General features: G+C 43.3%; 2 protein-coding genes across 3 annotated transcripts in view; both read left to right on the top strand.

Annotated features, from left to right (window-relative positions):
• The window catches only part of LOC109961630 (uncharacterized), an 8,586-nt gene extending 5,300 nt beyond the window's left edge, over positions 1-3,286 (top strand). For both annotated transcript variants that reach the window (XM_020602608.1, XM_020602609.1), the window contains 3 exons: positions 5-74; positions 498-653; positions 1,457-3,286. In XM_020602608.1, the coding sequence (XP_020458264.1) occupies positions 5-74; positions 498-653; positions 1,457-1,758 (528 nt within the window). In that variant the 3' untranslated portion in view covers positions 1,759-3,286. The remainder of the gene's footprint in view (positions 1-4; positions 75-497; positions 654-1,456) is intronic.
• Positions 3,287-8,954: 5,668 nt separating this feature from the next.
• Positions 8,955-14,859, top strand: part of znf395a (zinc finger protein 395a) — a 12,776-nt gene continuing 6,871 nt past the window's right edge. The window contains exons 1-5 of the mRNA XM_020602663.1: positions 8,955-9,051; positions 13,758-13,953; positions 14,192-14,355; positions 14,439-14,578; positions 14,703-14,709. Of these exons, the coding sequence (XP_020458319.1) occupies positions 13,774-13,953; positions 14,192-14,355; positions 14,439-14,578; positions 14,703-14,709 (491 nt within the window). The 5' untranslated portion in view covers positions 8,955-9,051; positions 13,758-13,773. The remainder of the gene's footprint in view (positions 9,052-13,757; positions 13,954-14,191; positions 14,356-14,438; positions 14,579-14,702; positions 14,710-14,859) is intronic.

The following is a 14,859-nucleotide window of genomic DNA, read 5'->3' as shown; positions in this document are numbered from 1 at the left end:
ACAGGTGAAGCTGGAGGACACCATGGTGGCGAGAGAGAACCCCATGATCAGTGAGATACAAAACGATGAGAAAAGTGAGTGAACCTCTGAACATATATAAACAGAGTGACACAACCAAACAGAAACCACCAGACGATCAGGTGAAGAAGACGTGGAAGTGAAAGCCTGAGCAGCTCTACTTTCAGTCTACCTACTTTCATATGGTTCTGAGCCTGTGAAGTTTCTGAAGTGTGAAAATATAAATTCCCTAAGTTTCTCATGTGAAGCAGAAACCAATTTATTTATGTATACATAGTGTTTGTATTTTGCTCTCAACAATAATGCCATAAACAGGTATTTATCAATTAACTTCATAAACATGCAGCAAACAGAAGAAAACCAACATCACTTCACTGTTTGCACGTTTTCAAAAAGGAAACGTGTGATAGGGGAAAGTACTGATGCTCACCAAAGCTGTCCTGTCTCTTCTTCGTGATCTTCTGTTTGTGTGTGAGCAGAGATCAGCAGTGATCAGCCAGGGCAGGTCACTGGCCGGAGGAACCACCTGGGGGCGCCACAGGACCACGAAGGTCTGCCAGAGTCCAGTCGTGGAAATGAGAGCCCAGTCCAGATCACCCCATGGAGGAGCCACCTGGGGGCGACAGAGCACCAAGGTCACTGATTATGTGTTTATATAAATAATAAACTCATTCGGGAGAAAGTGCGTGTGATGACAACTAGTCAACTGACAGAGAATTTATTTGCACATATACCACTAGCCTACCAGGGAACAGCACCTTTCTTTCTTTCTTATTCCGATAATGATCTAAAAATTTTCAACCAAATATTTGCTGGTTTCAGGTTCATAAATATGCACATTTATTGCATTTCTTTCTCTAATGCAAACTGATTCCTTTAGGCATTTGAACTTAAAGCAGGAGCAAAGGAGGTCAGAATATGTTGCTTTTCAGAGAAACTGTCCAGACATTCTCCTCTTTGTGACACATGACCCGGACGATTGACATGAATGTAAAGAACTATAAATAAATATGAAACTAACTGTTAGTGGAAGAGCTTCGTGTGTGTGCTGAGGGCAAAAGATTATTGCTTTATAAAGTGTAAAAGAGGGGAAGCTGAGAAACTGAAAGAAAGAAAAGAAAGGATGGAATAAGGGAGAAAGGGAACAAGCAAGAGGAACGGGAAGAATGAAATGGGGAAAACACAAAAAGGTCAGATAAAAGAAAGCCAATAATGAAACAAAAGAAGACAACAATGACAATTTGTAGGAGCAACAATTAGTAAATGTTTTCTCAAAACCACCACACATAGTAACAGAGCTACAACACAGTGTCCGCAGCTGCAGGTCTTGATATTTTTCATATCAGAATATTTAGAGGTTTTTATTTGTCACTCAGTTATCACCACACACTCCCACTGATTCTTTAAAAGGGTGTCTGACGTGTTTGTCTGTGCACAGATGTGACCAGCTCCACCCCTCCAGGCTCCAATCACATCTACCATACCATCGGAGGAGGGTGGAGCGGCAGCCGTAGTGCTGACATGTCATCATCATCAGCAACCAATCATGAGCCGGGGAATGAGCGCGATGGCAAGGAGCACATCTCTGCAGTGACGGTGGACAGAAATTCAATTTATGCTCAAGTCAGCAAGAAGGTGAGACAGACCACGCCCTCTGTTCATACACCTGAGCAGGTAGAGGTGGAGGAGGAACAGCCTTCACCTCCACTGCCTGACAGGAGGACAGAGGTGGAGGCTTGATGGTGATGAAGGAGTAAAGGACAGGGAATGAAGGATGTCAGCTAAACGACAAACAAGGACTAAAGATGAACAAATGTTGATAAAAGAGCAAAGAAGAAGAGAAATGATGATGAGTCAACAGAGGACAAAGGGTGAAGGACAAACTGCTGCAGATGGCAGAACAACAACAGATGAATAATAAACATCTCGATGTTGGACAAAACGTAGGGACTGAAGGACAAATGAAGAAAGGCAAAGAGAAATATATAGCAATGTAAAATACTCATCTACATGTATTTGTAAATATCAGTGTGCAGAGATCTCGTCTCTCCTGGCGTGTTATTGTACCTGAACTCACTGACACAGATCAGACAAAGAACAGAGGAGCTGTTCTACTAATTAAACCAAAACCACTGGATCCTACATTTCCCATAATACAACCGGAGAGTGTTTTCGCACATTGATGAGGAGCTTCATATAAAACGCTGGCCTGTTACAGCAGCAGGGACTAAAGCTGTACGAGGCCATTCTGACCTTTTGGCAACATTTAGCCCTTGAGCTTCATTTCATATGATACAATTTATCATAAAGCTGATAATTTCCTAATCACTGATCAGTTTTTAGACTGACTTGTTTCTGCCCACATCCATGCCACTGGTTTGTTTTTTATTTTTTAGCAGAAACAGAGAGGTAAATCCTCACTGTCAGCACTTAGACATCTTTATGTGCAGAGTTTCATATCAGAGCTGAAGGAAGTAGACTGAACAGACATTAAATAATTATTGTTTCAGCCATTTTCTTGTTCCAACACTGACAATTTGTTGTGTTTAACTGTTGTTAAGTGATAATCACCTGTTTGAGTTGTTTGTCAGAACAAACATCTGAAGACTTCACATTTAGCTTTGTAATAATTGTTCATTTGTGACATTTTACACACTGAACAAACATCATATTAATTAGACAAGTCGCTGGGAGGTCATTTAAGGATAAAAAACCAACTGTAGCAGCAGCCCTATGTTACACACACACACACACACACACACATATGTCCACGCTATGTTTGGCCGTGTGCTGACTCAGCTGAACTCCACCAGCTGGGTCACTGCTGCATCACGAGGCTAAATATACATGAACTCTGTCCTTCTGATGTTTGGTCTGATGTTTGGTTGTGTGACAAACACTGATGATGTCATCAAACACAGTGTGTGCCACATTTTAGAGACTAACCTACATGTGTGTGGACTGTGGGAGGGAGCTGGGAGGAAAACCATACACAGTACTGGGATGGGCTGTAAACCAGTCTGTGAATGGGAGCCAACAGTGAACCAACATCCCAGACATATTGCTCAACTAGGTGCAGCCCCACCTGCCCTGTCCTCACCTGCACAGTGCAAACAGGCACTCAGTGCCATCCTGTGTTGTGTTTTCGGCCTTTACAATAAGATGTAAATATGTAAATCCACAGTCTGGGAGAAAAACCGATTGAAAGGTGTGAACTGAATGACCATGTTTCACACGTTTATTTTGCTATCACTGCTGATTGTGTCAATAGCTGGAAAAATAAAGTCAGTGTTGAGAAATGTGTGTTACCATGTGAAAAATCTATAAGGCACAGTGATGTTTGGCCAGTAAGTGTTTCATAGTAAATTTTAATTAAAGAATCCACTGTTAAAGTGAACAGGAAAAAAACACATGTCCAATACATTTTAAAAAGAAAAGGATGTTACAGTGGGACAGGAACTCATTTCGACATCTGATGTTAAAGTTCATCATCTTGCCTGTTTGGGTCTGTTGGATGAAGCTGCAGCATTTAAAAAGTTAGGGTGCATTACAGGAAGTTTATGAGTCACTGACTTATGACTGTAACTGACAGTGTGTGTGTGTGTGTGTGTGTGTGTGTGTGAATAATGAAATGGAAACTTGTCAGCAGGCACGTTTACCACGACATGGACCAGCTGAATATTTACTGAGCCTGCATCCTGGCCTGTTCCCAGTATTGGTCACATTCCAACTGATCCTTCACACATTACAGCCTGACTGGCAAACGTGCATGTTTGAAACTTGTTGTGTACAGTTTGCAGGGTTTGTGTCACTCACACTGCAGAGCCACAGAAGCTGTTTTCGCATCACTGGTAAACCAATCTCCATGTGTAACATGTTAACAAAACAGATGCAGCCCTGATCCAGGTTTCTGGAGCATTTTGTTCAGTTCCAATGTATTTCTGTCCCGAATGCTGTATGCTACTCTATTAACATTTCTCTTCAAACTAAGAGATCTGAACCTGGAAAACAAACCGTGTAGTGAGTGTCAACCAGGATCCGTCCACACAGCTGCAGCACTCAGTGTGAGCCAGCAGCAACCACAGACACCAGGTCTTAGAAAAGGCTGAATGCTGGAAACCACAGATATAAACACATAGACGCCACATTCAGTTTGTGAACTGTGTCTCTGCAGCCACCATATTCCAGCAGGATTCAGTTCAAACTGTAGAAAACACCAGAGTTTGTGCTGCTTTTGGATGTTTTACTGAAAGGAAACAAAGCAACAAATAATACTTTACAAATGTGTGAATGCTTCAGCCATGTTCCACCGCAGTAAGACAAAAGAACCAACTTAGAAACTGCTTACTTCATATTAAATCTTACAGAGACATCACTGTCACTGTCTGAAAAAGATAAAGTGTTTTGGTCTGTAAATCCACATTTTATTGTAACCAAATATCATAAATACATTTCTATATTTGTAACAAACCAAACAGCTGCCATAAGACTGATTATAACTGTGCACAGACCTCCTGCTGTCATACACACACACACACATGCATGCACGCACGCATTAGGTAGCTCCCCTGTACCAACATAGCGCCACGCTGCCTCATCGCTGCAGTGAACAGCAGTGGCTCAGGAAACAGTTCTCAGAACAGTGGAGCAGGGCAGACCCACCTGGTCGTAGCTGCTGAGTGACGTCATCATCAGCCGATCGCTGAACCCCGGCAGCTGTGATCAGAGGGAAGGACTCTAAAACACAGACACTCAGGGGGCCGTGCACTGTTGAGCAGGGTCTCAGCTTCGGTGTAATGACACAACAGTCAGTGACAAGATCAGTGCCGTCAGTGCTGAGGTACCTGAGCTGATCCTTAGACGTGGATCAGGTGTTTCTCATTAGTGCATTTTGGATGTGAGATTAACTGCTGTGCTGAACTGCATGACAGCACAGAGGAGTCAGAGGAGAACGTGCACAGCGTGTCAGGAGCTCATTTCAACATCTGAAGTCTATCATCCTACTGATTCATCGGAGCTGGTGGATGAAGCTTCAGCAATTAGAAACTCCCGGTGAATCAGAGTTCAGCTGCTGCTGCTGGGTCATGAGCCACTGACGTGTGTGTGTGTGTGAATCAAATGCACACTTGAGCAGGCACGTCGATCAGCTGAACATTTACTCTGCTTGTTCATTCTGACAGGCGACAGCAGCTCAGACACAGAGCTGCTGGAGAGGGCTGAGCGCAGAGTGATGCAGGGGCGAGGTGTTAGGTTTTTTCTTTACTTTCTCAGTTTTGGTGTAACTGTGTCACGTAGATGCTAGATACTGATACATGGTCTTTACTTTGTCCCTTTTGTTTCACCCCCTGACTTATATGTCAACAGCTGAGTGCACCAGGCTCGACACAGAGCTGCCAACCTGCTGACGTGTGGACAACAAGCTTTTCTCCATGCGCACGTCCGGAGTGGAACAGCAACCTTTGGGAGCGACCTACTGTGCAACTTTTAGTCTTTAGTTCCTCAAAATGACTGTTATATCCGGGAGAGGTTTTGTATGCAGTCATTTCCTTGACAGTAGTCATAAAAACATCTGTCCAGTTGAAGTCCATTGATTAAAGCTCATTTTAAAGTTTAGATTAAACTCATTGTCTTCATTGTGTTGCCATGTTGAGTTTGATGACAGTGCAAACATAAAGGAAAAGGTGTTTCCTTGCTGAAATGACAACAATTATGAACACAACCTGTTAAATCATCCCAATGTCTCCCATGCAGAGTAAATTCAGTATAACACTGCTCTGGTCTTATTCTGATACACACAGAGGAACAGGCCTGACCTGATTCTGATGAGGGAATAAGGTTTGTACTGGCAGAGGGGAGATGGTGGCCCTGCTGCCCTCACTAGTGGCCAGTTCGACCTGAGAGGAAAGTGTTGTGGAGGTCTTTCTCTCCAAACAGACAGAAAATCCTGTCACAGCTGTTCAGTCTGTAGATTCACACTCACTAATCATGATGAAACAACAGTGGCAGCTCTGTGCTCGAATAACAGACAGAGACATGTTCTGAGAATGCGACTGTGGTGCGGTGGGTAGAGCAGTCATCTCCCAACTACAAGGTTGGAGGTTCAAGTCTTGGTGCTGGCAGTCTGTGTGTTTAAGTGTCCTTGGGCAAGACATTGAACCCTGTTGCTCCTGATGGTTAGAGCCATCGGTTGAGTTGGCACTGCAGATGGCTGTCATCGGTTCTGTACTGGAAACAAATTCCTTGTGTGTGTAACATACTTGGCCATTCTTTTCTTTTTTTAAACCATAAAGTGAAACAACAAGGTGAACTAGATGAAGACACATTGTTTTGGATTATGTTTTATTTTCTTACCTTTATGTTTTATTCTTGAGCTTTGTTTTCCACATTTTCACCATGGCTACAAAGACATGGAACAGTTAGGTGTTTTTTTATTTTTATCTGCTTACAAAGTGCCTTACATAGTCTGTTGTCTGCACATGTATAAACAAAACCCAACATAAGCAGATGTCATGTACACATATATACGGTGGGGGGGGTTAGTAGCTGGCGAAGATTAAACCAAATGCCAAAAGAAAGAAGCCGTCAAGATGTGTTATTGCGGTAGCTCTGTGTACTAATGAATGCGGCTCGGCCTCTCAGTGACAGTGACAGCAGGATTGAAAACTCGGCGGGATGTCCCATTAAACGCAGCAGTTTCCCTGTGTCTGCACGTAGCCCACGACAGAAGCGCGCCGGCGTGAGCGTGGGCTACGTGCAGCTCCGCATACACATGCGATCCCCGCCCTCAGGCTGCTCTTTGTTATCAGCACATGGTGCTGTAGTACACACAGGAACACATGCACAGTAATGTGAAACTGCAAAAACATACAAGTTGCACGACCCAAGACCGGTAAATAACAACCTGTGAATACTTTGCGCTTCAGCACTTTTACTGGTGTGCAAGATTTATCTAAGTGTATTTCTGCACTTCGGTTCGGTACCGTCTCTCTTGTGCATTCATATTAAACACGGAAAAACACAGCAGCAGTATTTTCCATGTATAACAATATTCCAAAAGGAGTATTCATCTGCCTTTAGGCGAAGGTTGTGCAGTAAACAGGGAATCGTGTAGCCTAACACTACACAGACACTTGGGAATATTTAATCTTCATATTTCTTTGAGTAGTCTACCATGTACAATATAGCCTACTACTGTGTGTACTTAATGAAGCTTCCTGCAGCTTATTGTTTAGAAGCTAAACGTGTGTAACAATGTGGAAAACAGCTACGGAGTAAATGTCGCTGTAAACAACACCAGGAACACCACAGGAATATTAGTACCTAAGTACTATGGACATACTACAGCTACTGTACTAATGTCTGCAGGGCTACTGTAATACTATATGTAGTAGCCTACTTTTTCACAGTTTGAAACTAAGCTCGTGTAAACACCTTGCAATAACTGTATTTACTACATAAATTCTGTAAAAGTGCACCACAGACGGGGAGTACTCCGGGTCGGTACTGGAACACAGTGTACTGTGGCGAACGACAGCGCGTCCGTTTTGTTCGTTCCGGTGAAGAAAGTCCGTAAACACCCGACCACAGTGGGGTGTGTTACTGCACGGCCTGGCTCCACCAATCAGCGCACACCTCATCAGCACGTGGTTTTCTTGTTTACTACGCGAAAGGAGAGCCACCGAGGGAGCTGCTGAGAATTCCCGGAGCAGGATTGGGGCTCACATCGCATGATATCCCCCCACACATTAAACATTTCCATATTTTGTGAAGGTAAAGACAAATGTGTGTGTCACATGATGGAAAACTCCTGATGTTGGTTCAGTTTTCATTCATCTGTGCACATGGAGAAACACGATGCATCATGGAAACAATAAGACTTGTGACCTCTGACCTTCACAATGAAAAGGCTGACAGGGTAAAGGGTTTGGTTTTTCAGCTCTAAATGACCGTAAATCTACTTGTCACTCCTCATCACAGGTTGTCAACAAAGTCAAGAGCAGTGCCATTTCTCTTTCTCTGCTTGTTTCTGTTGAGAGAACAAAGAAAAGTGCTGCTCAGCAGAGAACAGGACAAGTGAAGCTTTCTTTTCATCTGGTCATGTACTGTATGTCCTCTCCCAGCCACCACCTCCTGCTTTAGGCAGGGTTAGAATAAGATCATTTGTTATCTGTTAAATTACTTTTACTGTTTTTCATTTGCCTGTGTCTGCTTCAGCTGCTGTGACAGTGAATAACCTCATCACCGAGTCACTGGTAGGTTTGGTTCATTGCCATTAAACTCTGTGCACAGAATTAACACCAGTGTTTTCTCTTCTGTCTGACACCCTGACAGTTACTATTATTTTTGATTACCATGTTGATTATAGTCTTAATGAATGCTTTTCTATAGAAGTGAAAAATCTGTACTCTTTCGTTTACTGGAACAAGGAAATGCACCACCTAAGAAGCTGTAACCACAAAATATCTTTAATTTTGTCTTAAAAACTACCTATAGGGTGCAGATTAATTTTCTGTTGACCAACGTGACCACCTGTTGCAGGTCAGATTTAATAAGAAACAGAAAAATACAGCACATAATCATTATGAGCATTTTAACGTGGACAGCTCCAGTCAGATTTGGCCTTTGATTTTCTACATTCAGTATGTAAGCTGCCTCCTCACAAACTGTTGTCCCACAACATTAATTCATTGAAGTCATGTCTTCACCGGCAAATTAAAGCCATCAATATAACGAACAATAGGGGACTGGACGACTGGAACCCTTCAGGTCTCAATGGGACAATCCCAGTTTAACCATGAACTGGTTTGTCCTGAAGCAGCAAGAAGAGAACTCCTTGCCAGCCGTCTCAGTGATCCAGCCCGGGTCTTGTGTGTCTCTTCTCCCCCACCTGATGTTTCAGGCTGGCTGCAGCACGCACTTTTTATTTTTATCGCATTCACACTCACACTCACACACTCAGCTTTCTTTGAACAGTAGTGGACACAGTTGGAGCTAACCTTGGTGCGGGACTTGTTTTTCTGTTGGAGTCTGCGGGTACGTGACAACTGATGCATGTTTGTGTCGTCTCTCGGTTGGATGTGCTTCATTGGCTTATACAAGGTTTGAGCAATGACATTTTACATGTTTCATCTGTCAAGTGATTTTTATGCTCAAACGTGCGTGTGTGCGGAGTGCCTGTCCTGTAAATTGCTGCGGAAGTTTTCAGAGTGAAAGTGTTTACTGTTAACTTCTGCAGAGCTCCTCTCAACGCTGTGCGCATTCAGTTCAGTTTCTACTTCTGTCATCAGCAGCGTCGATTCTAGTTTATGCCATGTTTACTAAATTCTGCAGTAAAACGTTGAATCCATCCTTTCCCTCTGTCTGTAACCTGGATCTCGTCGTGCTGTTCAGACTGGACAAAGGGTGTGAAGTGCCTTGGTTTGATTTTGGACACTGCAGGTCGAGCGACATGACTGTGACCGACACACTGGTCTTAGCTGCTCATTGAGGAGGGTGTGAGCTCGGCACTGAAGGAACGTGATTGGTTCACAGCTGCAGGCACACGGGGCTGTGTACGCCTGTTTGTGTGTTGTTTTAAGTTGTATATTTAAAATATCTGCCTACTTTTAAAGCCGCAGACTCGTAATCAGTGCTGTATTGAGCAGCCTGGCTTCAGTCGGCTCCCATTCAAAGTCTCATCATCTCTCATGGGTCATGTTTCCCAGAGAACATTATGTTCTCGGTCTCTTGACCCAGACCCTGTGAGAAGTGGCAGTGTTGGAAGCTGGTGCTACATTAATCAGATTTTCGGGCATATAGAAGCTTTGATGTTCGACAGGTGTGATGGACGAGTGTGAATGACAGTCAGCTGACTCCTGTACTGGTTAGACTAATAATAATAAGCTTTATTTTATTGTCATTGTAACATGTACAACGAAATTTTGTTTGGAGCCGAGGGCCCGGGCCGCTGCGTGCATACACTGCGGTCAAATAAGCCGCCGTTCAGTTTTACGTGGTCAAGCCAGCCGCGCTAGAATTTGAAGTGCAGTGCGCCTATATACTCTATATACTTACATTTACGGTAAAGGTATTGAAACGGGCCAAAGCTCGCGATTTTCAAAATAAAATACCTTAACTCCAATGCTGTATTATTTATGAACTTTCAAGTTTAGATTCTACATGGACCCGCACTGTTACCACACAAATAATCAAGCATTTCTACTGTACCATTCTGGAGAAAACTCACATTACAGATGTGACTCTAATGCTTGTATTACCTATTTTTATTGTATTAACAATTTCACACAATTTGGGAAAAAACAAAAAATTGCAAATGTTAGGTGTGTGTTTATAATATTATGAATGAAATGTGCATTGTTTGGTCAAGGTGTCACTAACTTAATAGTTTACTAAGTGGGCCAACCCTCCCTTCGTCCACTCCATTTGGGAGAGGTGAACTCTTCACCTGCATCCGCAACCACTCCCCTCCCCTTTCCACCTCTCACACAGCTTCTGTGTCAAGCGCCTGCTAAATCCAGTATTGAATTTCAAATCTTGCACATGGAATGTGATTGTTCTCCAGAATGGTACAGCAGAAATGCTTGATTCTTTGTGTGGTAACAGTGCGGGTCATGTAGAATCTAGGAATGATGTCCTTATGCTGCAAATATTAAGAAAAGTGTTTTTATTAAACTTGGAAGTTCATAAATAATCTGGCATTGGAGTCACCGTATTATATTTTGAAAATCGCGAGGTTTGGCCAGTTTCAATACCTTTACCGTAAATGTAAGTATATAGAGTATATAGGCGCACTTCAAATTCTAGCGCGGCTGGCTTGACCACGGAAAACTGAACGGCGGCTGATTTGACCGCAGTCTTTTGTGTGCGTGTGTCAGTGGATTTGACACCTACATACTGTGCCTCTTCCTTCTTACACTGAGAAGACAAGCTGCTGAGGTTCATATAAAACCTTAGTTAAAATAGGAAAATGTATTAATAAGCAACTTTATTTTCTATACAAACATTTGCAGTACACTGACATTTACAACATAATGCAGTACCAAAACACATTTAATTAAAGCAAAAAGTGAATTTAATTCACGCAGCGGCCCGGGCCCTCGGCTCCAAACGGCGGCTGATTTGACCGCAGTGTGCATACGCGCCGCCATCAGGGCTGCTGCACCCCCCACCCCCCATATGCTGTCACAGTGTTCCATTTGGGTTATCATCACTTTATTGTGAACTGTTAGCACAGTTAGCTAAATGGCATTAAGTCGGTATATAGGCTACAACACATTTGCATAAGGTCCTGTAGCTAGCCTGCTAATTAGCCAACCTTGGTTAGAAGAGTGTGCCTCTGATGCAGAGCTGGCATGTCTAGTGTTTTCTACATCAGCTGAAGTTGACTTAACTTTGTGTCTGGACACTTATGAAGTAGCTGAATGGCATTTTTGTTCAGTACGCTCCAACAGGAAAACCTGGCGCCAGCAGCACACTGCAGAGGTCAAGAACTTTTGTCTAAGATCCACTAATTCCTTTGGAGGCCAAAGGGCGGCAGTCCGCCAGGTTCTCTTGTCAAACCAGCTCCAGTGTAAACTCATTCAAAAAGTACATTCCCCAGGTAGTAGTATCTGCTCGACTAAATTCCAGAGGGATATATTGTAGTTTTTACTGCACTGCATTACTGGTGACCAGGGAATCGGGTATTAAAATGTGACCTGAAGGTGACTGAGCGTGGCACATGTGACTGCATTGTAGTGGTACTTCCTGTGTTCAGCTCCGACTGCATTGTAGTGGTACTTCCTGTGTACAGCATTAGATGTAGTAGAGCTGGAGGTCAGAACCTTTGGAACAGATTCAGCATCAGTGTTACAGAACCATTATTATAGGCTGTTTTCACTCTGTTGTAGAGTTTGGATCAGACCTAATGTTTCCTGGAGTCTCTCAGGTGTGATTCTGGCCTGTGATGGGGACGGGGTCTGAATGTTTCTAAATTCTGCCAAATGTTTCTGCTCCACAGAGTCTAAGGCAATTTGGCCACATTATTGTCTACACATTGAAAAATGACAACATTAAATAGTAATATACAACAGTACAGTTTATTTTTAATACAGTTACCTTTGCTTTTAATAAGTGAAGTACATATAAGTGATAATAATTTTGAACTTTATCATTTTACATTGTAATGGACCATTTTTAGACCGGGAAATGACATGTAAGTTGTTAATTATAACCGTTTGAGCGTGTGTAAGTATATACAGTCATGTAATTACTGGTTTGATTGACCCAACCAAGTCATATAAAATAGATTAATTGGAGAAGAAAGAAGAGAAAAATTCTCTTGTCTTGTTTTCTGAGCTGGTCACATTTCATATGCTCAGAGTTTTATGTAATCTTTTATTGTTTTCGTGCAGTATCAGATCATTGGACCTCTTTATTGAAGTGAAACCATGTGAGGAGCATAGAGAAGGAAATGTGCCTTTTCTGGAACTGATAACAGCAGAGAAACATCCTAAACATGAACCAGAGGCACTGATTTGTTTGTAAGAAGTCAGAGCAAGAAAAAAAAACCCTGCTTTAATCTTTAACATTACATTTTAGAATTATATTTTAATCTGAAAGGGAGGGGCGAAAGCTGTCAAATAAGCGCAGTGCACCAAAAAGTATGTAAATGTGCCCTGGCAAATGTAGTGGAGGAGAAGTACTTTAGGTTTGAGTAGTCAAAATAAAAATGTAAATGTACTTAGTTACTGCAAACAACCAGTGCACACTGGGTAAAGTCGACCTTTTACTGCATTGGTGCTACAGTGTATTAGCCCAAATTTGTTCCAAAGATTTATAGTGTGTGTTTTTATTTATTTGTGTGTATCTGCATGTTTGCTCATACTTTTGGCCCTTTGGTGTATGTTTTATGTGCAGTTTGGAGACGTGTTTGTGCTGGAAACTGGTTACTCTGAGTCACTGATTAACAGGAAATCTTCTGGGGGGGGGTGGGGGGCTGTCATGTTTCGTCATGTGGCCATGGTGACACAGTGTAGTAAAAATGTGTTATAACAGTGATGGTTGTGAGCAGATGTGATGTGCTGAAGACAGTGATTTGCCCATCCGTTCCAGTTCTGTTGATCCTCCTGCAGACACGCAGTCAGTGGTCTGACTAGAAACTACACTGTGACCTGTACTCCTGAGCTGACACTGCTCGGGCCATGCTGTACTGGGGGAGTAGGTCTGGGTATCGAACCTGAGGACGTTTTGTGTCTGCAGCACCACATACTGTATGTGGAACGAACTCCCAGGAAAATTTCATTCATGTCTTGCACCTCACTGTGATTTTCATTCTAATGTCTTTTTATGTGATCATGTCAAGCTTTGAATTTCCTTAGGCTGGATTCACACAGGCATTTGTCCTGCATTAAAACACACAGAGGACTGTGTTGTTACTGGTGAGGCAGTGAAATAGGATCCAGGAAGTCCAGTTTGGTCCACAGATTTGTGTGTTTAAAGCTTTGTGTGTCCTGTCCCACAACACCTCAAACTCAGAGAAGCTCATGAATGAGTGTGACAAGGACTCGGCGCTCAGATCTAATTCAGCTCTTACAGATCCTTGTCTCTGCGCTCTCAAATGTTGATGTGCAGATTGAGTCGCAGTCGAAGTTTGATTTCAAGTTTTGTCGTTGATATGCTTCCGTGTCCGCCATAATTTCAGTCCCTGCAGTGATCGTTGTTTTGTCTGACATCACCAATGTGACTGTGACTCCTTTCAGACTCTTTCACACCAACATGTTTCCAAAGACTCGTCTGGGAAAGCGTTCTCCTCTTGGAACGTTGGTGAGCTCCACCTGTCCGGCAGCGGGAGCACACACGAACCCAGAGACAGGTGAGATTGGTGTCACCGTGACAGTGGCAGCGGCAGCTGGACAACAAGCCATCAACAGGGTCAGAGGTCATCCAGGACTGAAGGTGAGGGGGGGACTTGATCTTGTGTGGAAATGCATGTAGTTTATCTAACCAGCTGTTCACATTTTTATGTGCAGTCCAAGCTTTTATTGTAAAACGTGGAGAAACAGAGTCATGTTTCAGCTCTGCAACAATCCTGTAGTTGTGGGGAACGCACTGTGTCCATGATTAAAAGAAGTCAGGTTGGCACTGACTGTCCCAGGCTGTCACACTGAGCCATGGTGGTGTTCCCCCCTCTCAGGTGTATTTCCAGTGCCGAGGACGACGTGAATTTCCAGGTGTGGTGGATCAGTCGGACGCAATGCAGAGTGATTTTTGTGCCTGGTCTTCGTCTCATCCCTCCTCCTCCTCAGCGCCTCCGTCCAGCAGCAGATCTGTGTCCTCCTGCATCGATGTCCCCCAGAGGTCAGACGTATCCTCTGTCTCTGATTATTTGTCCAAAGATTTTTCACAAAGTAAATTCTAACTCCAGTCACCTCCTCCTGCAGTCACAGGAGTCCCGAGGAGGTGGAGATGGATGAGTTAATGGCAGCCATGGTTCTCAGCAGTTTGTCCTGCAGCCCTCTGCTGCACAGTCCTGCAAACCCAGAAACAACAGGTACAACGGCAAACAGCTGCAACAACAAGGGCACACAATAAAATCTGTGTTGACTCTACAGAGGCAGCAGCAGCAGTTGTTCTCTGTAGCGATGCATCAACATGGCCACCATGTTGGTACAGGGAAGCCTCCTAATGCATGTCTGTGTATGAAGGCAGGAGGTGTCGCCAGTTAAAGGCATCGTAGCTCACTGAAGTTAAAACTGATTTTAAAGCAGCTGGTTTGTTACAAATGTAGGAATGTGACATCAAATCTAATACAGCTAACTGACCAGCTAGTAGTAACCACTGTGTTTTTGTGTGTTGCAGCTC

Source organism: Monopterus albus, unplaced genomic scaffold (genome assembly GCF_001952655.1).
Source record: "Monopterus albus unplaced genomic scaffold, M_albus_1.0 scaffold57.1, whole genome shotgun sequence".
Classification (NCBI taxonomy): domain Eukaryota; kingdom Metazoa; phylum Chordata; class Actinopteri; order Synbranchiformes; family Synbranchidae; genus Monopterus; species Monopterus albus.
The sequence above is the reverse complement of the archived record's forward strand: the minus strand, read 5'-3'. Positions and strand labels throughout refer to the sequence as shown.